Source organism: Mauremys mutica, chromosome 16 (assembly GCF_020497125.1).
Source record: "Mauremys mutica isolate MM-2020 ecotype Southern chromosome 16, ASM2049712v1, whole genome shotgun sequence".
Lineage (NCBI taxonomy): Eukaryota > Metazoa > Chordata > Testudines > Geoemydidae > Mauremys > Mauremys mutica.
Window position 1 is genome coordinate 31353170 of NC_059087.1, and position 24209 is coordinate 31377378.

The window sequence follows — 24209 nt, forward strand, 5'->3', positions numbered from 1 at the left end:
CGTGGTCACCTGTGCTGATGAGCTCTCCACGCTGGCCAAACAGGAAATGAAATTCAAAAGTTCGCGGGGCTTTTCCTGTCTACCTGGCCAGTGCATCTGAGTTCAGATTGCTGTCCAAAGCGGTCACAATGGTGCACTGTGAGATACCGCCCGGAGGCCAATACCATCGATTTGCAGCCACGCTAACCCTAATCCAACATGGCAATACCGATTTGAGCACTACTCCCCTAGTCGGGGAGGAGTACAGAAATCGGTTTTAAGAGCCCTTTATATTGATATAAAGGGCTTTGTTGTGTGGACGGGTGCAGGGTTAATTCGGTTTAACGCTGCTAAATTCGGTATAAACGTGTAGTGTAGACCAGGCCTAAGGTATAAAAATGAGGTGGGGGGGGGACTTAAAAAAACCTTCTATCCATTGAAAAGGAGCAAACACAGCATGGACATTTTTTTCTCCTTGCAGGTCACCTCTATACTAATCCTGTTTGGCCTGAAGGAGACATGATTTACAATAATGCTTAATATATATTTGGTGTGGCTCCCCTTTCCTTAGGATAAAGCAAAAGTGCTTGGCAGACAGCCAGGAGGAGGCATTGTTTCCTGCATTCTTCATCAAAAAAAAAAAAACAGCAAAAAACCTGTTCTAAGCCCACAAGTCACCTGTAGCCTGGGCTCCCATTCTGTGCCACAGGAACAGCTCAATCTGTTACCATAGGGCTGATTTCAATGTTACAAATGGAAGATCCGGAGTCATCCCTCATACCCTGCACACCGAGGTTGAGCAGGGGGCGGTGAGTTATGAAAGCATTTAATAGCTTTGACTTTCCTCAGGTTTCTAACAATTCAGGGTGACAATTCAGAGGCCACACAGCAAGCTGGAGGTGTGAAAAAGCCCATGCATGGGGAGCAGTACCATGCTTGCTGGGTTTTAGTAAAGCTTCCACTACAGCTAATAGATTCAGTAGCCTTAGGCAAGCCAGGGCTGCGATTGGATTTCCTTGCACGTAGGAGCATGTGCCAGTCTGGACTGAGTGCTCTTTGCTTCATGTCCCACTCTGCCCCCAGGCACTGAGCTAGGTCAGGCAGCCTGTGCAGGGGAGAGATTGCAGTGTGTAAGCCCACTGGGGCAGGGGCCATCTCTTTGTCCTGCATTTGTACAGAGCCGAGCACCATGAGGGCCTGGGCCGTGACTGGGGCTGCCAAGTGCTACTGAAATACAAACAAGTTAGAACTTTAAGTGGCCAGGACAGTGGCTCAGAGCACCAACTTACGCTGGCTTGTCAGGCTGTGCTGGGTAGGAGTCGGTACTGTCCGTGTATTTTTCACAGTGGAGGCAATACAATCTAGAGGCCTGGGGAGAACTATCATCCCATTTACAGCTGGGGAAACTGAGGGATGAGAATGGGCTGTATAGGGCTGACTCTGGTGGGGGCGGGGGGAGGACAAGCAGGGCTGGGGATTGAGCTTGGCAGCGGGAGAGGGCAGCAGGAGCTGGGCAGGGGTGACTGAGCAGAAGTGCTGGGGCTCCAGAAGAGGGTGTTGCTGAACTGGCCAAGCGAAGCCCCACATTCAACTAACGAGCACTTCTCTCGGGGTCCATAATGGGAACATGGGGCATCTGTTACTTGGGGGCTGCGTGCTGCCATGCACATGAAAGCAGAGCAGTACAGCCAGCCAGGTCCCTTGCCCCCCTCCAGCCAGCTCCACCAGCCAGGGCCCATGCCCCCCTCCAGCCACCTCCCCCAGCCAGGGCCCATGCCCCCCTCCAGCCAGCTCCCCCAGCCAGGGCCCATGCCCCCCTCCAGCCAGCTCCCCCCGCCAGGGCCCATGCCCCCCTCCAGCCAGCTCCACCAGCCAGGGCCCATGCCCCCCTCCAGCCAGCTCCCCCCCAGGGCCCATGCCCCCGTCCAGCCAGCTCCCCCCCAGGGCCCTTACCCCACTCCAGCCAGCTCCCCCAGCCAGGGCCCATGCCCCCCTCCAGCCAGCTCCCCCCGCCAGGGCCCATGCCCCCCTCCAGCCAGCTCCCCCAGCCAGGGCCCTTGCCCCCCTCCAGCCGGCTCCCCCAGCCAGGGCCCATTCCCCCCTCCAGCCAGCTCCCCCCGCCAGGTCCCTTGCCCCCCTCCAGCCGGCTCCCCCCCAGGGCCCATGCCCCCCTCCAGCCAGCTCCCCGCCAGGGCCCATGCCCCCCTCCAGCCAGCTCCACGAGCCAGGGCCCATGCCCCCCTCCAGCCAGCTCCCCACCAGGGCCCATGCCCCCCTCCAGCCACCCCCCCCCGCCAGGGCCCATGCTCCCCTCCAGCCAGCTCCCCCAGCCAGGGCCCATGCCCCCCTCCAGCCAGCTCCCCACCAGGGCCCTTGCCCCCCTCCAGCCAGCTCCTCCCACCAGGGCCCATGCCCCCCTCCAGCCAGCTCCCCCCCAGGGCCCATGCCCCCCTCCAGCCAGCTCCTCCCACCAGGGCCCATGCCCCCCTCCAGCCAGCTCCCCCCACCAGGGCCCATGCCCCCCTCCAGCCAGCTCCCCCCACCAGGGCCCATGCCCCCCTCCAGCCAGCTCCACCAGCCAGGGCCCATGCCCCCCTCCAGCCAGCTCCCCCCGCCAGGGCCCATGCCCCCCTCCAGCCAGCTCCCCCCCAGGGCCCTTGCCCCACTCCAGCCAGCTCCCTACCAGGGCCCTTGCCCCCCCTCCAGCCAGCTCCCTACCAGGGCCCGTGCCCCCCTCCAGCCAGCTCCTCCCACCAGGTCCCATGCCCCCACTCCAGCCAGCTCCCCCCCCCAGGGCCCATGCCCCCCTCCAGCCAGCTCCCCCAGCCAGGGCCCATGCCCCCCTCCAGCCAGCTAACCTCCATGAATTTATCTAGTTCTCTTTTAAACTGGTCCTTTTTCAACTGGGCCATTCTGGTTGAAAACCAGATGCCTGGCAACCCTACAACCAGCCCCAGCCCCTCACCTCCATTTGCCCTTAAAATACTGGATAACACGCAGAGCTCGACCTACAGGAGCAACACAGTGTGTGACCCCCTAGTTCAGAAATAACAGTCCAGAGTTATAGGAGTGACTTACCCACCACCATGGAGCATGGCAGTGGTGGGGTCAGGATTAGAACTCAAGATCTGCTGTCTCCCATCCCCCTGCTGAGTTCTCCAGACCTGGCAGAAGGACCCCCCTGCACACACGCATCTGAAGCAATGAGGATGTTCTTCACATTCTGTCCCTCATCAAATGCAGTGTGGCCCATGACAATGCTCAGCTGGAGCTGTAGGTGCTGCAGCACAGGCCATGCTTCAGTAAAGAAGATGGAGGCATCCACGCCCACAAGCTTCACTGGAGAACACCGTAGGCTGCATGTTTGGCCACCCCTGAAAAATGGAATCACAGAAACGGTGCTTTGCCCTCCTCTACCTTCCTGCTTTATGTGACGTGTTCCCCTGGATGGGGCATCAGGTGGAGGGATTGGGCCTGGGACTTCAGTGCATGAAGCTCTCTTGCCTGGGTAAAGAACACAGACTAACCCCACTCCTGCCCTCGGAGAGGGCTGTGGCGGGGAACCAGTAAGCCTGGGCCGAAAGCTAAAGGCTGGGCTGATTGGGGAAGCAGCCGCAGCTGGGCCACACCCCAGTCAGGCCACAGCTGGCCCTAGAAAAGGACTGTGAGCCAGGAGCTGACAGAGCCCCCCTGCCCCTAGAGAGAAGGCCCTGGTTGCTGAGCAGGGCACCTAGAGTGGAGTAGGGCTGGGGAGCTCCAGCTTGGAGGACCCCCTGGCTGCAGGCCTTGACAAAGGCCAGAACAGGTACTGGGGCTACAGAGGGGTAGCCTGGGGTAGGCAGAGGCAGCAGGTCCAACCCCCTGCTAGCCAGTGATGAATGGCTTGTACACTGCAGTCTGCCCCAGTGAGTGGGGGCTAGATGGTGACTGGCAGTAGCCATAGACTGAGGTGAGGTGGGGATAGGGGGTTCCCCTGGGAGGGGAGACCCAGAGACTGGGGGGGTACTGGGAAAAGGGGCACTGGGGTCCAGGAGGGACGCTGGCCGACAGAGGCTGCTCCGGAGGCTGGTGAGCTAATTCCCTGGATGTCCAGTGGGAGGCACCATGCTGGTGAGTTGCTGCAATGCTCCAAGGCTGAAGTGGACTCATGAACCCCTATAAGTGGTGTGACACTCCCAAGAGCGTGAGTACCAACCTCACAGCAGGCTGTTAGAAACCAGGGCACCATCCCCAAATTGGTTGTGAGTTCTAAACTTTGATTGCATCAAGTACAAACTCCTCAGGCACCTTCACAGCCTGAACACGGAGTCACAGACAGTCCCTATGGGTGCTCTGGTCTGTCTTGCCACCCAGGTGAGTGTAGCTCTGTGATAGATGGCCCCTTACACCAAGAAGGATCACAGCAATATTCAGTAAAAGCAGCAAAGAGTCCTGTGGCACCTTATAGACTAACAGACGTATTGGAGCATGAGCTTTCATGGGTGAATACCCACTTCGTCAGATGCAAGTTACTCCTAATCCTAAAGGACCAATCACTTACCTCAGGGCAATTACTCTTTAGGTCTCATCCAAAGACAATGTTTGTAGCTGACCCTATAATAAACTACATGAAGATTTATCAAGGAGGAAAAGGACATGGGAGAGTTATTTACAAGGCTAAAGCAAGTGAACATAGACACACAAATGGGTTACAAGCTCACGTTTCAAAAGGTAATATAGGCTTCTATCATCAGCAAGCTGTAATTGTCCTTTAGGGCTAACCCAGGCTAAGTTGCTGGGGAGTTCTTGCTTATGCCTAGAAACACCTTGCCCTCCAAGCAGCACAGAGGTGCTAGGTCCTTTGCCTTAGGGTTTTTATCCCCTTCCTGCCATGTGCTCTGAGCTTTTAAAAGTGATGAGGTCAGGGCCCCCGACCTGCCCCTGTTCCAATGCCCCTGTGACCAGGAGTGCTGGAACAGTTTGTATAGTGGGGGTGCTGAGAGCCATTGAAACAAACTGTAAACCTTGGATATGATGGAAACCACTTCACGCCAGGGGATGCTGCAGTACCCCCAGCACACCAAGTGCCAGCACCTATGCCTGGGACTAGCCACTATAGGGAGACAGAGAGATCCACTGTGGAAGTGTGGGTAACACAGGTTTTAACTCAATAAGCCTCACAACCCCTCTATCCTGGGAGTCAGGGAAGGATCAGGATCCCTATTTTACAGATAAGGAAGCTGACACACATAGCTCATTGCATTCCAGTGCCAGAGCTGAGCTCAGCACAGGGCCCAAGAAGGCTGGGCCTCCTTTGTGTCTTGCCTGCCCTGAGCCAGCTGTGGGCTTCTTCATCCCTCAGAGCAGCCCAACTTGCCTCCTGGCTGCCTAGGGTCCATATGACTGTTCCAACAGCTTGGAATAACTAGAGTGCAACAGCCCCATTTCTCCTCTGTGCCATCAGGGAAAGCTCCCTACATAGGGGAAATTCCCTAGGGCACAGATCCATCAGCTTAGTGACCCCTTATGCTAGCAAACCCACAGCACAGGGGTGAACTAGAGAGACCCACTGAAATTAAATACCCTGTCTAAGAACTCATGGTGAGCGTGGCAGAAGTTGGAATAGAATCCATGAGTCTGTAGACACTACTCTTGCTACATGTAAAATTTCTAGGAGCTCAGGTTTGCCAGCCACCTTCTGGAGTTTACTCTACTAGTGCTAGCCTGTGAGGAGGCTTGGCAAAATTAAATTTAATTTTTTTTCAATAATTTCAACTGATATCACTTCTCAGCCTTTTGGCTACAATCAAGTGTAAACATTTTGATGGATAATATCAATGTTTATTTATAAGCATTTATTTTTAAATTGTTGTCTATTTACATTTTCCCGGTTGTGCAAAATTATGGATTTTAAGCATATTTTTCAGTTATTGATCCACCAAGATGTTTACAGTTGCAGGAAATTCTGGGCAGGGCAGCTGAGACAATAATTATTTAATGGCAAGAGATGATGAAATTCAGAATGTTAAAGGTCTATGACTGTTAAAGCGCCACTTGGCAACATCACATGTCAAAATAGACAAAGTATCCTTAACCCAAGCTCTGAGGCAGCATTTTTCTTCTTTTGCCTATCTGCCAGTTTTGGTTATTACTGATGGGGATGTTTTTGCATGGGTCTGTGTGTGTACATGGTGAAATTGATGTTTACTGATAAAAATCGAATCCTTCCAAGGCTATGTGTAAACAGTGTTTTCACTGTGCTGTGCAACATCATAGTGTCTTGCACGGCGGTCGTCCTGGTGTGATGCTGACGTGACGATGACAGATAGTGCTATCCTATCAGTCTGCTGTGGTGGGGGCAAACATGACCATGCACAGATCTGTGAGGGCCCCCACACCCCATGTACAGTGGTGCTGGAACTAGGGATGCTGAGGATGCTGCTGCACCCCCTGACTTGAAGCAGTAATAACAAACACCAAATACGTGGTTTCCATCATCAACACCCCCCACTATAAGAACTGTTTCAGCGCCCCTGCCCTGCCCTGCCCTGCCCATGTGTGCTGCTGTGACGTTTCCTCCCGGTTCGCTGTCACAGAGGGGACCCCCGGCCGTGAGGCTGAGCAGGGGGAGGGCTACCACTAGGGGGAGCCAGAGCCCATGCTTCGCCTTCCCACCAGCGGCCTGCCGTGCTCAGCAGTCTCTCAACCAACCCTGCTAGGAAGGCGGGACCGTATGGATATCAAAGGCTACCGAATGGCAGCGCCAATAGCCAGTCAAATTGTAGATAACTCCGAAGTCTAGGGGGAGAAACATTCTATTGGTTAAGATGCCCCTCCGGGAGGCGGGAGAAAGGGCGGTGTCCCGCCCCTGGAGGGCTGCTGGGCCAATGGCGGAGAGCGGTGCGGCTAGGCTGCGCTGGCTGAGGCGAGCAGAGCTTTGTGAGGCAGGTAGCGCTGCTTTCTGCGGACCCCCGCCCCTGAGAGCAGCCCCGCCCCCCGGCAGGGCCCGATCCCCGAGCGGCCCCCGGAGCGGTGGAGGCCGCCCCGTCCCACGGGCCAGGGCCCCGAGCTCCCGCCCGCCCCCGGCTAGGTCCCGCCGACCCCCACCCCGGCCCCTAGGCCAGGTCTTGCCGACCCCTGTCCCGCGCTGGGGTGAGCCCGGGCCCGGCGTCAGGCCGGTGCAAGCCGGCGGGGTTGGCTGACCTGCCCGAGTCCGGTACTGCACCGGGCGGGCGTCGGGCCTTCTCGGCGCCTGCCTGGGGCCGAGGCGGGGGTCCCCGGCGCCCCACCATGGCCGGTGCCATAGCGTCTCGGATGAGCTTCAGCTCGCTGAAGAGAAAACAGCCGAAAACCTTCACTGTGCGGATCGTCACCATGGACGCCGAGATGGAGTTCAGCTGCGAGGTAACCGAGCGCCGGGCGGCCTGCTCCTTGGCCGGCACAGAAACCCCCGCCCTGGGCTGGAGCGTGGCCCCGGGGGGCCGCGCGCCGGTGCTGGCAGGCCCGACGGGGATTACCGGGACCGTCTGGCTGCAGGGGGTTGAGGGAGGCACGATGTAGCTCCCCGAGGTGGAATGTGGTCAGGACCCAGGGCTAGCACACCCTTGTGAAACGCTTTAAGTGAACTTTAATGAACAAAAATGGGCTTGATATCATCTAAAACCGAGTACTTCCCGCCCCCCAAATGGCCCATTGCATCCTGTTGGGGGCTCTGGCTTATTGGTACACCAGAGAAAAGTGCTCCCCACTGAATCCACTTTCTGGTGTCCCCCCTCCCCACTGATTTTCCTTTCTACCAGTGGTGGGGACCTGCTAGCTAAATATTGTACAGCTCCTCTGGAGTGTCTCTTGAGAGATGAATGTGTTTGTAGCCAAAGTTGGAACATGTGCGGTTTCAGTTTGAATGTCCTTGGATCTACTCACGGCCACCTGCATCTGTTGTGGTTACGAAGCCCTATTCGTAAATGGTGCTGGTTTTCATATGCCTGCATTGTACAGGCACTGGAAGACTACAGGGAGGCCCTCTAGGAATCCATTGTTAATCTAGCAACAAAGTGTAATGACTTACCCAAAAGATGTGTTGGGAGAGAAACGGTATGAATATAAAGAACTTGTGTGTCAGTGCAGGAGGTTCCTTGGTGCTGTGGTACACCAGAGGGGATGCAGTTGTGTCTTGTTGTGGGAGGTTCCAGGGTACTGTGCGATAATATAGAAGAGGGGAAGTCATGTCTTCGCACAGAAGGTTCCTCAGTGCAATTCTCTTGTGACTCCCAACCTCTACCGGAATGGTACAACTCATCCTTGAGCAAAGGAATTGGGGGTGGGGTCAAAAAATAATTGCTCTGATTATACTGCAAAATAACCAAGTTGGCTCTGGGTCATCCCCTATTATGTTGGTAAATAACTTGTTCCTAGGCAAAATGTCACTAAGCTGGAGTCCTAAGAATGTACAGTATCCAAGCACTTGCTATCTGGAGAATGATGCAAACAACGTGAGGGAGGATTTGGAGGGGTCCATCAGATAAATCCAGAGGCATTGCTCTGATGAGAAGTCTTCACCCCTCAACTACTGGAAGGGGTGGGTGCTGAGAATCCTGGCAGGCTGTTGTCTCCAGACTTGATTTGGGCCTCCAATTAGTCCACAGCTAGAAGGTGTCTAATTACACTTGAAGCTTCCTCTCAATACTCATGTCAGGTTGCTGATGTGATGGCCACTCTACTGCTTGCTCTCTCTAGGTACTCCTAGCACACTGTCTCTCTAGTTTGAGTGCTTAGCCTTAATTATACTTGCCTCTGAGAATAAGCAATGATTTAGTCACGGAATCCGTGACTTCCAGTGACCTCCATGCCTTCAGCCTGTGGTGGTCAGGAGCTGCAGGGTCCCCCACTGCCCACAGGGGCAGGGAGCAGCAGGGTACCCCCACCACCTCTGGTGGCCCCCAGAGCTCCAAGCTGCCGCAGGCAGCAGGGTACCCCACAGCTCCTGTCTGCCACAGGGTACCCCATAGCTCCTGGTCACTGCCGGCTTCCACAGACCCCCATTTTGTCACAGATATTTTTAGTAAAAGTCACGGACAGGTCATGGCTTCCGTGACTTTTTCTTTTTTGCCTGTGACCTGTTCGTGACTTTTATGAAAAATATCTGTGACACAATCTTAGCCTTAATTATAATATACTGCCTTGAGGGAGGCTATCAGCGACCCTCCTCAGTCTGAGCGATTGAGAGAGGAATGACACTACTTAAAACTCTTGGCTTTTTTTTTTTTTAAACACCCTCTCCTGTTTAACTCAAATACTTGACAACAGTTAGAAAGAACAGGAGTACTTGTGGTGCCACAAGTACTCCTGTTCTTTTTGTTGATACAGACTAACACGGCTGCTACTCTGAAATCAGTTAGAAAGAAAAAAATCTCTGTTAAAAATTCAACTCTTCTGCCCCTTCAGTTAAGGTCTGAGAAAGCTTTGTGTTCTCTGGTCCTCCAAGAAGACCTTCAAAAAGGAAAGAGAAGACTTGATATTACTGATTTCTAAGGAGTAGTAGCTCCCCCAGTTAAAAAAAGGCCACTTTCAGACTTTTATGCCCACCCTGAACAAAGAGGGCATAAACCCATTTTTGGTTCCTGTTTGTGAGTGACCTTTAAGAATAAGGAACGTTAATATTCAATACCCACACCCTGGCCTAATTTAAATAAAAAACAATTGAATGGATTCTCTCCTTATGTTCTTAAATAAATACATCTTGTTTCAGCTAAGATCAAGCATGGAAAACTTGAGCCCAAAATGAGAGGTTTTTCAGTAAGTGGGGGCAAAAAGAGTTGTTTGTAACTCATTTATTTTGCACTTGCTACTGAGCAACCAGTGAATTGGCTTTTGTAGATCTTGAGTTATACTGGTTGGTGTAGTTTAAATCTAAGCTCCTAGAATGACTGATCAAATGCTGTCTGTGACAATGATAAACAAAGCCTTCAAATCTTATATGGGTTATTGGGCCTCTCTAGTAGCTGAAAATTGTTCAAGAAGATGTGTAGGCTAAAGGGATTTTATTGTGGCTTTCTCTTCCTTTTCCATCTGTTGTTTCTTCAATATTTCAATTTTCTAGCTTATAATAGTTTATAAACACTGTTTTTTCTTTGTGGTTGATATTTAACCCTCATAAGCCTAACTCATATTGCTGTGTTTTCTAATGATCCGGTGGACTTCTAAATTGGGTAATGGATGATAGGAAGCTGATGTTGCCCTCCATTTAAAAAAGCACAACCTTTTTACAAGTAGTTTAAAAAGAGTCATGGGTCTGCTGTAACTCCATTGACTCCAATGCAATTATGCCGGGGTGAATTTGGCCTTGTATGTTTTTATCATTTGTAAAATGTCATTAATGGCCCTGGATAATGAAATCCTCAATCCCCAGAAGAGGTAGAGATAATAGAGCATAGCAATGCAAACTTCCCTCAACTGTGTATCTCAGGGCATGTCTGCACTACGATATTAGGTTGATTTTATAGACGTTGATCTTTAGTAACCGATTTTATACAGTTGATCATGCATGTCCCCACTAAGCGCATTAGGTTGGTGGAGTGCGTTCTCAATACTGTGGTTAGCATTGACTCACAGAGTGGTGAATTGTGGGTAGCTATCCCACAGTCCCTGCTGCCCATTGGAATTCTGGGTTAAGCTCCCAATGCCTGATGGGGCAAAAACATTGTTGTGGGTGATTTTTAGGTACATGTCATCAGTCTCCTTCCTCCCTCCCTCCTTGAAAGCAATGGCAAATAATCATTTCATGCCTTTTTTCCTGGGTTATCCGTGCAGATGCCATAGCACAGCAAGCATGGAGCCCGCTCAGCTGCACACTGCTTTTGTGAGCATTGTAACTACCTCGCGCATTATCCTGCAGTATGTGCAGAGCCTAGCTAGGAGCCGCCAGCACGAGGAAGATTGTGAGGAGGACATGGACACAGACGTTCCTGAAAGCACGGGATGGGGCAGTTGGGATATCCTGGTGGCACTGGGGCATGTTGATACAGTGGAACGCTGATTCTGGGCCCGGCAAACAAGCACAAACTGGTGGGACTGCATAGTGTTGCAGGTATGGGATGATTCCCAGTGGCTGCGAAACTTTCACATGCGTAAGGCCACTTTCATGGAACTTTAAGTTGCTTTCCTCCGCTCTGAAGCTCAAGAATACCAAGATGAGACCTGCCCCAACAGTTGAGAAGCAAGTGGCGATAGCCCTGTGGAAGCTTGCAATGCCTGACTGCTACTGGTCAGTTGGTAATCAGTTTGGAGTGGGCAAATCTATGGTGGGGGCTGCTGTGATCCAAGTAGCCAGGGCAATCCGTACCCTTCTGCTAAGGAAAGCTGCAAGAAGGAACTTTCTTCCCAGGCCAGAAAATTACTGTTGGGGATGTTGAAATGGCAATAGTTATCCTTGGGGACCCAGCCTACCCCTTGCTCCCATGGCTTATGAAGCCGTAGACAGACAGCCTGGACAGCAGTAAGGAGCAGTTCAACTGTAGGCTGAGCAAGTGCAGAATGGTGGTAGCATGTGCCTTTGGATGTTTAAAGGGATGCAGGCGCAGCTTGCTGAGTAGGTCAGACCTCAGCGAAAGCAATATTCCCATTGTTATTGCTGCTTGCTATGTGCTTCATATCTGTGAGAGTAAGGTGAAGATGTTTATGGCAGGATGGGAGGTTGAGGCAGATCACCTGGTGGTCAATTTTGAACAGCCAGACACCAGGGCAATTAGAAGAGCACACCGAGACACGCTGCGCATCAGAGAGGCTTTGAAAAACAGTTTAATGACTGACCAGGCTACGGTGTGACAGTTGTGTGCGTTTGTCCTTGATGCAAAGCCGCACCCTTTGGTGAATGTACTTAGAATCATAGACTTTAAGGTCAGAAGGGACCATTATGATCATCTAGTCTGACCTCCTGCGCAACGCAGGCCACAGAATCTTACCCATCCACTCCTGTATCAAACCTGTGTCTGAGCCATTGAAGTCCTCAAATCATGGTTTAAAGACTTTAAGGTGCAGAGAACCTTTCAGCAAGTGATCCGTGCCCAACGCTGCAGAGGAAGGCGAAAACCCTTCAAGGCTTCTGCCAATCTGCCCTGGAGGAAAATTCCTTCCCAACCCCAAATATGGCAATCAGCTAAACCCTGAGCATGTGGGCAAGACTCACCAGCCAGACACCCAGGAAAGAATTCTCTGTAGTACCTCAGATCCCACCCCATCTAATATCTCATCACAAGCCATTGGGCATATTTACCACTAGTAGTCAAAGATGAATTAATTGCCAAAATTAGGCTATCCCATCATATCATCCCCTCCATAAACTTATCAAGCTTAGTCTTGAAGCCATATGTCTTTTGCCTCCACTGTTCTCCTTGGAAGGCTGTTCCAGAACTTCACTCCTCTGATGGTTCGAAACCTTCGTCTAATTTCAAGTCTAAACTTCCTGATAGCCAGTTTATATCCATTTTTTCTTGTGTCCACATTGGTACTGAGCTTAAATAATTCCTCTCCCTCCCTAATATTTATCCCTCTGATATATTTATAGAGAGCCATCATATTTCCCCTCAGCCTTCTTTTGGTTAGGCTAAACAAGCCAAGCTCTTTGAGTCTCCTTTCATAAGACAGGGTTTCCATTCCTCAGATCATCCTAGTAGCCCTTCTCTGAACCTGTTCCAGTTTGAATTCATCCTCCTTAAACATGGGAGACCAGAACTGCACACAATATTCCAGATGAGGTCTCGCCAGTGCCTTGTATAACGGTACTAACACCTCCTTATCTCCACTGGAAATACCTCGCCTGATGCATCCCAAGACCGCATTAGCTTTTTTCACAGCCATATCACACTGGCAGCTCATAGTCCTCCTGTGATCAACCAATACTCCGAGGTCCTTCTCCTCCTCTGTTACTTCCAACAGATGCCTCCCCAGCTTATAACAATAGTTCTTGTTATTCCTAAATGAATGACCTTGCACTTTTCACTACTGAATTTCATCCAATTACTATTACTCCAGTTTACAAGGTCATCCAGATCTTCCTGTATGATATCTCAGTCCTTCTCTGTATTGGCAATACCTCCCAGCTTTGTGTCATCTGCAGACTTTATTAGCACATTCCCACTTTTTGTGCCAAGGTCAGTAATAAAAAGATTGGTCCCAAAATCGATCCCTGAGGAACTCCACTAGTAACCTCCCTCCCTGACAATTCACCTTTCAGTACGACCTGTTGTAGTCTCCCTTTAACCAGTTCCTTATCCACCTTTCAATTTTCATATTGATCCCCATCTTTTCCAATTTAGCTAATAATTCTCCATGTGAAACTGTATCAAATGCCTTACTGAAATCGAGGTAAATTAGATCCACTGCATTTCCTTTGTCTAAAAAAATCTGTTACCTTCTCAAAGAAGGAGATCGGGTTGGTTTGGCACGATCTACCTTTTGTAAAACCATGTTCCATTCCTTGTAGGCTTTCTGCTTTTTCTTAATCACCTCTCTGAGATGCTTGGTCATCCAGCTTGCCTATGAATTTTTCCCCCCATCTTGGGATGCAGGCTTCTGATAGTTTCTGCAACTTTGACTTGAAGTAATTCTAGGCTTCCTCCACCTTTAGATCCCCAGGTTCTTCAGTCCAATCCACTTCCCTAACTAATTTCCTTAATTCTTTAATGTTAGCCCTTTTGAAATAAAAAACCCTAGTCCAGATCTATTTTTATTTATCCTTCCATTTAGTTTAAACTGAATTAGCTCATGATCGCTTGAACCAAGGTTGTCCCCTACAACCATTTCTTCTATGAGGTCCTCACTACTCACCAAAACCAAATCTAAAATGGCATCCCCTCTTGTTGGTTCAGCAACTACTTGGTGAAGGAATCCATCAGCTATCGCATCTAGGAAAATCTGAGCCCTATTATTATTACTAGCATTTGTCCTCCAGTCTATATCTGGGAAGTTAGTCTCCCATGATCACACAATTCCCATTAGTATTTACTTCTATCCATATCCAAATGGTCTATAGCACACCCCAAGCACTATATCAGGGGAGGCTCTAGTAGCTTTCTTCCTCAATGTGATTTTTGCCCAGACAGACTGTTTTATCCATTCTATCCCTTCTTAATCCCTTCCCTGTAAGACAATCCCCCTCCCCCTTTTGACCACAGCTGGCTCAGAAAATAAAGTCCCTATTGTTCTGAATCCATTCATTCTTTATTTATTAAAAAATACTTGAGATCACTGACAACGCTGATTAGTAAAAGGAAGCCTAGGTGTACAAAGGGTTTGATAATGGGTGGAGTGGGGGAGGAGGGAAGGGTTAGGATTAGGGTTAGGGGGTTGAATGACAGCCTTCTTTTGCTTGAGCCATCCCCTGGAGTTGAGTGGCAGGGTGCCCGGAGCCTCCCCCTCCCCCCTCTTCTTGGGCATCTGGGTGAGGAGGATATGGAACTTGGCAAGGAGGGTAGGCGGTTATACAATGGATGCAGCCGGGTTCTGTACTCTAGTTGCCTTTCCTGCAGCTCCACCAGATGCCTCATCATGTCCATTTGCTCCCCCATTAGCCTCAGCATCTCCTCCTGCGTGTTCCGCTCACACTCACTGTATGCTTTCCTGGCCTCTGCCACCGAATGCCTCCATGCATTCAGCTGTGCCCAATCAGTGCGGGAAGATTGCATGAGCTCTGAAAACGTCATTGCGAGTGCGGTTTTTTTCACCTTCTAATCTGCGATAACCTCAGGAATGGAGTTGATGCAGGGAGCATAGAAGCATTTGCAGCTGCAGGGGGGGAAAAGGGAGAGTAGACTTTACAGAAGATACATTTCTGAGAACAAAAGGGAGACTCTTTCACAGTGAATCAAGCAATTCACAGCAGGCAGCACATGTGTTTTAGGTACAGGGTCGCGTTTTGCCTTTTATATTAAGTGCTTGCTGGTGTGGTGACACATCACACACGGCTAGGCGACAGAATTCGGTTTGCAGGCAGCCATGGTAAGCCAAAGGTTATGTGGGGTTGGCTTCTTCCGCATTCATGACATGTGAGAGAGGTTTCAAACTGCAGCGCCCTCCTTCCCCATAGCAACTAATGTCGGTTGTTTTTGCCGTTTAAAAGGAGAGGCTGTGGTTTTGGGGTGGATGTGCAGCACACTCCTCAACCCCATGGAGGGAAGGTGATTCTCCGGAATGATCCTTTTTAACCAAGCGCAAACAGCCTAGCATGCCTAGGGTCTAATGTGTCAGGGATCAGCAAACAGAGGGATTACTGTTCCCTTACAAAACTTCCCCTATTTCAACCAGGTGACCATGAATGATATCACTCTCCTGAGACTGACACAGAAAGATAAAGACCGAATGTTGCATGAATGTGACCAAAACCCAGGACCATTGGCTGCCATGTTTTGTGCTGCTGTAATTTCAGACCAGTTGCTATTGCCTTGGTGTGGTAAAGTGTCCTACCTTGGAAGATGAAATAAGGCAGCCCTCCCCAGAAACCTTCTGCAAAGGCTTTCAGAGTACCTCCAGGAGAGCTTCATGGAGATGTCCCTGGAGGATTCCCGCTCCATCCCCAGACACGTTAACAGACTTTTCCATTAGCTGTACTGGCTGCGAATGCATCCCAATTGCTCAGGGCAAATCAAATTGCTTTTAACCCCTGTAGTGTCGTTACAAATGTGCACTCACCAGAGGTGCCTTCTCCGCCTTCAGGGTCCGGGAGCAATAGGCCCTGGGACCAGGGGTGAGCTAGAGCCGGTTCGCGCGAACCCGTTGTTAAATTTAGAAGCGGTTTTAGAACCGCTTGTTAACTAGCTTCCCTGCGAGGGAAGCTTTGATGGGCTCTGCCTGGGAAGCCTGTAATTCCTCCTCCCGGCCGCCGGGGGGCGCTGCGCTGTGCTGCGAGAGCCATGTGAGCTGCCTCCTGGCCCTGTTGCTGCTCCTGCTCTTTGGACCTCTGGCCCTGGGGCTCCGGCTGCTGCCTGGTGAGTCCCCGGCTGCCTCCTGCTGCTCCCAGCCCCTCCCCCCGGGTGAGTATCTGCGCCCCTCCCCCGCCTTCCCTGCCCCCAGCCAGCCCCTGCCCACAGCCAGCCCCTGCCCGCAGCCAGCCCCTGCCCGCAGCCGCCCGCAGCCGCCCCCTGCCCCCAGCCCCTGCCACAGCCACCCCCTGCCCGCAGCCAGCCTCTGCCCACAGCCGCCCGCAGCCCGCCCGTCTGCATCACCTGCCCACAGCCAGCCCGTGTCACTCCCTGCCTCCAGCTAGCCCTGCCCCACGCCCCTATCTGCAGCCAGCCCCACATCCACTGGTGCCCTGCAGTTCCCAGGGCAGTAACCCTGCACACGTGCTTTAATGAGGGGGGGGCAGGGAGCAGCTGGGACCCACACATGTGCACACCCTAGAGTGACCAGACAGCAAGTGTGAAAAATCGGGACGGGGGTGAGGGGTAATAGGAGCCTATATAAGAAAAAGACCCAAAAATTGAGACTGTCCCTGATCACCACCCACACATGTGAAACGGAGCTCATTTCTAGTTCAGCCCCATCTTTTTAAAAAAGAACTTTAGGTAGGGTTAAAATACATCTGTATTTTCCTGGACATGTCAGGCTTTTCGGTTCTTAATCACCTCCTGGGAAAATATGGACGTATGGTAACCCTATTGGTACAAAAAATACATGCTGTCGCACATCCCTTAAATCAGAACTTTTTATAGGGAACCCGTTGTTAAATCAGAACTTTTTATAGGGAATCCGTTGTTAAGATTTTGGCAGCTCATCACTGCCTGGGACGGTATTGGCTCCAGGGTGAGGAAAAGGTCCCGGCTGCTGGTGAGAACGGATTCTCCACTTGCCTGCTGCGCATTCTCCTCCTCCTTTTCCTCATCCACAAAATCCTCATCCGTGTTGCATGAGGCTGCCACCTTGCAGGTGTCCACGGAGAGTGTTGGGGTACTAGTAGGGTCCCCCCCTAGAACGGCATGCAGCTGATCATAGAAATGGCATGTTTGGGGCTCTGATCTGGAGCAACCGTTTACCACCTTTGTCTTTTGGTAGGCTTACCTGAACTCCTTAATTTTCATGTGGCACTGCTGTGCATCCCTGGTGTAGCCTCTGTCCACCATGCGCTGTGCAATTTTGGCACATATACATACATACATACATATATATATATATATATATATATATATATATATATATATATATATGTATGTATATGTATTTAAAATCAGCATTTCTTCTGCTGGATCAGAGTTCTGCCTGCACAGAGGGCTTGGCTACACTTACAAATTTGCAGCGCTGCAGCAGGGTGTGAAAACACACCCTCTCCAGCGCTGCAATTTGCAGCGCTGCAAAGCGCCAGTGTGGTCAAAGCCCCAGCGCTGGGAGCGCGGCTCCCAGTGCTGTCCGTTACTCCCCACAGGGAGGTGGAGTACGGACAGCGCTGGGAGAGCTCTTTCCCAGCGCTGGCGCTTTGACTACACTTAGCGCTTCAAAGAAGTGCTAAGTGTAGCCACAGCCAGAGTCTTCTCCCCATACTGCAGTCAGTTCCAATGTCTCCCGTTAGCTCCATGCTGGAGCTCGTTTGTGATTCTGGGACTGCATGGTCACTTGTGCTGCTGAGCTCGCCATGCTGACCAAACAGGAAATGAAATTCAGAAGTTCCCGGTGCTTTTCCTGTGTTCCTGGCAAGTGCATCGGAGTTGAAAGTGCTGTCCAGAGTGGTCACATTGGAGCATTCTGGGATAGCTCCCAGAGGCCGATACCATTGAATTGCACTGCACTGCGTCTACACTACTCCAAATTAGACCCAGGAAGGTCGATTTTAGCGCTACTCCCCTCGTCGAGGAGGAGTACAGCGGTCGATTTTAAGGGCCCTTTAGGCTGGCGGAACGGGGTTGGTTGTGTAGACCTAACATGGCTAAATTCGACCTAACCTCGAAGTGTAGACCAGGCCTCAGAATTGCTCAGGAGGACACCTCTTTCCTCTCCAGGGACAGAGGGGGAGTTGTCTTGTACCAGACAATTGTTCTCTCCCTGTAAGAATGTCAGTTAATAACATATGTAGTGGCTTTCTATGGTGTGAAAACTTGTCACTTCCTATAGGCTGTACAGTATTTGTCAGATAACAATGTGGGTTGGATTTGAACTGGCAAGTCTTACATCTTCAAATGACTCCTCAGGGAGGCTTCTGCTAAAGAAGCTCTATTTTTGTCATTGCAGATGAACTTCCACAGCTTCTCCTGAAAGCACACAGAGAAACTGACAAGAATTGTCAGTGTCTTCTCTGTCAGTGCTGTTATAAAAGCAGGACCTGCGGGAACTCAGCTACAATCCTTTGCTGCGGCTGTTGGGGAGCCTTATCTTTGTGGGGAAGGAAGAAATGAAGGGAGGTGACTTGTGGCCTGGTGGCAGCACATCAGGGCTTGCATTCCACCATCGTCCCTTGCCTTCCAGGCTAGAAGCAATGTTGGAGGGATTATATTTAGCTGCAGGGGATTTGATAACCAGCCAAAAGGCAGTCTGCTGCAATTTAAGCCTTTGATGATGGGGATCCTGGAATGAACCCTGAAAATAGCATTGGGACATGGGGTGAAAGAATGATATGCAGCAACTAACTGCCATGTTTGTCCTGGAACCCCCCCACCCCGCCCCGCGCACACACAGACATGCAGAGCTGTAATGAAGAGTCTGTCTTCAGGTTGGAAGGATGGTCATACCCCAAAGGGGCAAGACTTTGTGGTGAGGGGATGAAGCTGCCGGTGAAGCGGCTTCCTAGAGATTTGTTCTCATGGGAGAAATGTAGGGTGCAGATTTATTCTTGCTCTTTCCATTCACTTGTCATTTGTGCACAAAGCAACTTTTCCTTTGTTCTGGGAGGAGCTAATGGCCAGTTAGTCCCATGCAGGGGGAGAGCTGCTACAGTGTTCCTGCTATGGCTGGCAGTACAGGGACTCTTCTCCCTGATGAGCCATGGCAGGTCTATTGGGTGGAGAAGGCAGGGAATTACTACATCTGGCCTTCTGCTCCTCCTGCATTTGCTTGCCCCTGCCCATGTCTTTCTGACAGTGCTGTTCACTCCCAAGGCTTCTGGCCAACCATTGGGGACCTCATTGCTATTGAGGCTGTGAAATATTGGAAAGGATTAGTTTGTTAGTAATTGCCTAGATTTGGGCAGGGAATGCATTTTAATTCTGTTTTTACTTCCTCCCCACTTCAAACCCCTTGGTATCCCCACAACCTCCCGCCCAGTCTCCTGATATCCACCTGCCCGCCACCATCTGCTCCCCTGCCTCCCTCCCTGTCCGCCCTTCACTGCATGCTGCTTCTCTGTCTCCATCCTCATCCATCGTTCTGCTGCCCCTGCCTCCACCACGTGTGTAAGTGAATTGGCTGTGTGTGTTGGCAGCTGTATGGTGATGTGAGGTGAAGGGTTTGAGGGGATCTGGTAGTTATGATGCTGGCTGGTAGAGCATGTGTTTGAGGTTGTGCTGTATGTTATGTAGCTCTAATTGGTGGCTTACATGCTTTGTATTGTTGCTGGGAAATGAACTTCAACAAACTTAACTCTTATTTTAAAAGGTCTTTTTTGTGGGAATAATATAATTATTTGCACTTCTTTAGTGCCTTTAATCCAAAAATCTCAAAGCCTTTAACAAATGTAAATGAATCAAGTGCCCCTGACCCCTGTGGATGTGACATTCCCCAAGGTACAGTCTGGGCTGTTGACCATTGGTGTCCCTTTAAGTCTCTAGCCAGGGGTGCTTTTTACACTGCTTTGTAGTCAGAACAGCCACTACTGACTTGCTTGCGCAGCCTTCAGCACGCAAATTCACTCCCAGTGAAATACATGAGCATGCTGAGGAGTCACTCATGGATTACATACAGGGTGACACCTGCAAATTCTTACTCCCAGCCTTGTCCCCCAGCAATGTGTGTCTTGTGCTGCTCAGTACCTTTCTGAACAGTATACGCTCATAGAAAGTCCATCACTTCATCAAAGGAAAATGGATGTTTCCCACCTACTCTAATCCAAACATACTGGATAAAATAAAACAATAAGATAAATTTATTAAGAAAGATTTTAAGAGATTACAAGTGGTGATGCATAAAAGTCAGGACTGGTTACAAAAGAAATGAGTAATGCACAAGCTAGTATTTAACAAGCTTAAATGAACTTAAAAGCAAAAGTTTTGTCTCACCATACACTGTAGTAAATTCCACAGACTGGGTCTCCTTTCAGCCTAGGACCACTCCCCCTTACTTCAGTTCTTTTGAGAGTGGTTAATATCGTGAGCAGAGAGATGGGAGGAGGAGACGTGAAGTCAAGTGTTTTCCTCTCCCTTTATAACATAATTTCTTGTGGTAGAAACATCCTTGCTCAGTCATGGTGACACGCAGATCAAGCAGGACATGAGGTTTGAATGGTCCCTGAAGTGGAAATTTCTTGTTTATACTTTCCTGTTGCTGAAGAATGGCTGCTTACGCCTTGATAGCTCCTTAACACCTGGCTGGAGTGCTGGTATGTCTTTGGGTATGTCTACACTACGAAATTACTCTGATTTTACAGAATTTGATTTTTGGCAACAGATTGTATAAAGTCGAGTGCATGTGTCCACACTAAGCACATTAATTCGGTGGTGTGCGTCTATAGTACTGAGGCTAGCGTCGACTTCTGGAGCGTTGCACTGTGGGTAGCTATCCCATAGTTCCCGCAGTCTCCCCCGCCCATTGGAATTCTGGGTTGAGATCCCAGTGCCTGATGGGGCAAAAAACATTGTCGCGGGTGGTTCTGGGTACGTGTCGTCAGGCCCCCCTCTCCCTTCCTCCCTCCGTGAAAGCAACAGCAGACAATCGTTTTGCACCTTTTTTCCTGGGTTACCTGTGCAGACACCATACCACGGCAAGCATGGACCCTGGTCAGCTGACCGTCACCGTATGTCTCTTGGGTGCTGGCAGACGTGGGACTGCATTGCTATACAGCAGCAGCTCATTGCTTTTTGGCAGCAGACGGTGCATTATGCCCAGTAGCCATTGTCATCGTACTCCTGGGTGCTCTTTTAGCCGACCTTGGTGAGGTCGGTCAGGGATGCCTTTGCAGACGTGGGAGTGACTCAGCCAAGTCATTCCCATTTTCTGCCGAGCAGCCAGGAGATGATGATGGCTAGCAGTCGTATTACACCGTCTGCTGCCAGCCTAAGATGTAAAAGATAGATGGAGTGGATCAAAACAAGAAATTGACCCGATTTGTTTTGTATTCATTTGCTTCCCCTCCCCCCCCCCCCGCCGTGAATTCAACGGCCTGCTAAACCCAGGGTTGTGAGTTCAATCCTTGAGGGGGCCACTTAGGGATCTGGGACAAAAATCAGTACTTGGTCCTGCTAGTGGAGGCAGGGGGCTGGACTCGATGACCTTTCAAGGTCCCTTCCAGTTCTAGGAGATAGGTATATCTCCAATTTTTTTTTTTTTTTTTTTTTTAAAGAGGAGGAGGGATAGCTCAGTGGTTTGAGCATTGGCCTGCTAAACCTAGGGTTGTGAGTTCAATCCTTGAGGGGGTCATTTAAGGATTTGGGGATTTAGTTGGGGATTGGTCCTGCTTTGAGCAGGGGGTTGGACTAGATACCTCCTGAGGTCCCTTCCAACCCTGAGATTCTATGATTCTATGAATTGATTATAAAAATAGGGAGAGAACTGACAAGGTACCCTGGGTGGGGTGTGGGAGGAGGAGAGGAAGGAAGGAAAAGGCCACTTCAGAACTTGTTGAACGACAGCCTTCTGTTGCTTGGGCTGTCCACTGGGGTGGAGTGGCAGGGTGCACGGAGCCTCCCCCCCCCAATGTTCTTGGGCGTCTGGTGAGGAGGCTATGGAACTTGGGGAGGGTGGTTAAGCAGGGGCTGCAGTGGCACTCTGTGATCCTGCTGCCATTCCTGAAGCTCTACCAGATGCTGGCGCATGTCCGTTTGATCCCGCAGTAGCCCAAGCGTTGCATCCTGCCTACTCCTGATCTTTCTGCCGCCACCTCTCATCTCGATCGTCCCTCCTGTCCTCACGTTCATCCCTCCTGTCCTCATGTTCATTGGCCGCTTTCCTGTACTGTGATGATGTGTCCTTCCACTCATTCAGATGAGCTCTTTCATTGCGGGTCGACTGCATGATCTCAGAGAACGGAGGAGGGAGGCTTGAAAAATTTGCAGCTGCGGGAGGGAAAAAAAGGGAGAGAAGTATTTAAAAAGATACATTTTACAGGACAATGGGTATACTCTTTCATGGTGAACAACACTATTCACATTACATAGTACATGTGATTTCGGCACAAGGTCGCATTTTGCATCTTAATATTGAGTGCCTGCAGCTTTGGTGTTGGAGATCACAGTCGCAGGGCCGGGCAACAGAATTTGGCTTGCAGGCGGCCATGGTAAGACATAGTCTTTCGACTTCTGCAACCTTCATAAAAGCAGCATCCTCCTTTCCCATACCAAGCAAAGCCTGGTGAGTGCTGCAGTTTTCGTGTTAACGTGCAGCAGCAGAAACCAAAGTACCCCCCACAATCCAATTCTCAGGGATGATCGCTTTACCCCTCCCCCCACCACGTGGCTGGTATCAGGGACGATCCCTGCTAGCCAAATGCGAACAGCTCAGTGCCAATGCCACACCCCCCTCCCCCCCGGGGTTGGCTAACTGCGGGGAGGATTTCTTTTCAGCCACAGGCAAACAGCCCAGTAGGAACAGCCACCTCTGAATGTCCCCTTAATTAAACTCCCGTATTTCAACCAGGTTACCATGAACGATATCATTCTCCTGAGGGTAACACAGTGAGATAAAGAACGGATGTTACTTGAATGCCAGCAAACACCGGGACCATACGCTGCCAGGCTTTGTCATGCAATGATACCAGATTACTTGCTATTAGCATGATGTGGTCAAGTGTCCTACCATGGAGGATGGAATAAGGCTGCTCTCCCCAGAAACCTTCTGCAAAGGCTTTTCGAGTATCTCCAGGAGAGCTTTATGGAGATGTCCCTGGAGGATTTCCGCTCCATCCCCAGACATGTTAACAGACTTTTCCATTAGCTGTACGGGCCGCGAATGCATCCCAAGTCTGCAGGGCAAATTAATCATTAAATGCTTGCTTTCAAACCATGTACTGCTTGGGAGGGTATTTCAGTCAGGGTGAGAAAAAGATCCTGGCTGTTGGGGAGAACGGTGTGCTGTGTGCTCTCCTCAAGGTCGTCATCGTCCTCCTCCTCATCTTCCCCATCTGCAAAATCCTTAGGCATAGCTGAGAGTACCCCCTCCTCAGAATTGACGGTCAGGGGTGGGGTAGTGTTGGCAGCCCCCCCCCCAGAATTGCATGCAGCTCAGCGTAGAAGCGGCATGTCTGCGGCTCTGCCCTGGAGTGTCCGTTTGATTCTTTGGTTTTCTGGTACGCTTGTCTGAGCTCCTTAACTTTCACGCGGCACTGTAGTGAGTCTCTATTGTGTCCTCTCTCCATCGTGCCCTTGGAGACTTTTTCAAATGTATTCGCATTCCGTCTTTTGGAACGGAGTTTGGATAGCACGGAATCGTCTCCCCATACAGCGATCAGATCCAGTACCTCCCGTACGGTCCATGCTGGAGCTCTTTTTCGATTCTCGGACTGCATGGTCACCTGTGATGATGAGCTCGACTGGCCAAACAGGAAATGAGATTCAAAAGTTCACGGGGCTTTTCCTGTACTGCTGGCCAGTGCATCTGAGTTGAAAGTGCTGTCCAGAGCAGTCACAATGGTGCACTGTGGGATAGTTCCCGGAGGCCAACACCGTCAAATTGCGTCCACACTAACCCTAATTCGAACCGGCGAGATAGATTTCAGCACCTATCTCGTCGTCGGGGAGGAGTACAGAAATCGATTTTAAGAGCCCTTTATGTCAAAGTAAATGGCTTTGTTGTGTGGACGGTGCAGGGTTCATTCGATTTAATGCTGCTAAATTTGACCTAAACTCGTAGTGTAGACCAGGCCTTTGTTTCTGAACACTTGTTTGAGCCTGCTTTTCTTAAACTTGGCGCATGTTACAGCAATGATGTGTAATAGAATCTTATAACCCACATACAATATTGATACATTCAGAGTGGTGGCTGTGTTAGTCTGTATCAGCAAAAACAAGGAGTCCTTGTGGCACCTTAGAGAGTAACAGAATTATTTAGGATAAGCTTTCATGGGCTAAAACCCACTTCATCTGAATAAATTTGTTAGTCTCTAAGGTGCCACAAGGACTCCTCGT

At 50.5% G+C, this 24209-nt stretch overlaps 1 protein-coding gene across 5 annotated transcripts in view; it reads left to right on the forward strand.

Annotated features, from left to right (window-relative positions):
- The first annotated feature begins 3668 nt into the window (after positions 1-3668).
- NF2 (NF2, moesin-ezrin-radixin like (MERLIN) tumor suppressor) overlaps positions 3669-24209 on the forward strand; it is a 98705-nt gene continuing 78164 nt past the window's right edge. The window contains exons 1-2 of one of the 5 annotated variants that reach the window (XM_044989755.1): positions 3669-3784; positions 4541-4689. In XM_044989755.1, coding sequence (XP_044845690.1) covers positions 4615-4689 — 75 coding nt within the window. In that variant the 5' untranslated portion in view covers positions 3669-3784; positions 4541-4614. Of the gene's footprint in view, positions 3785-4540; positions 4690-6858; positions 7205-7236; positions 7363-24209 lie in introns of those variants that run through there. The other 4 variants (XM_044989754.1, XM_044989753.1, XM_044989752.1 and 1 more) reach the window with 4 other exon arrangements.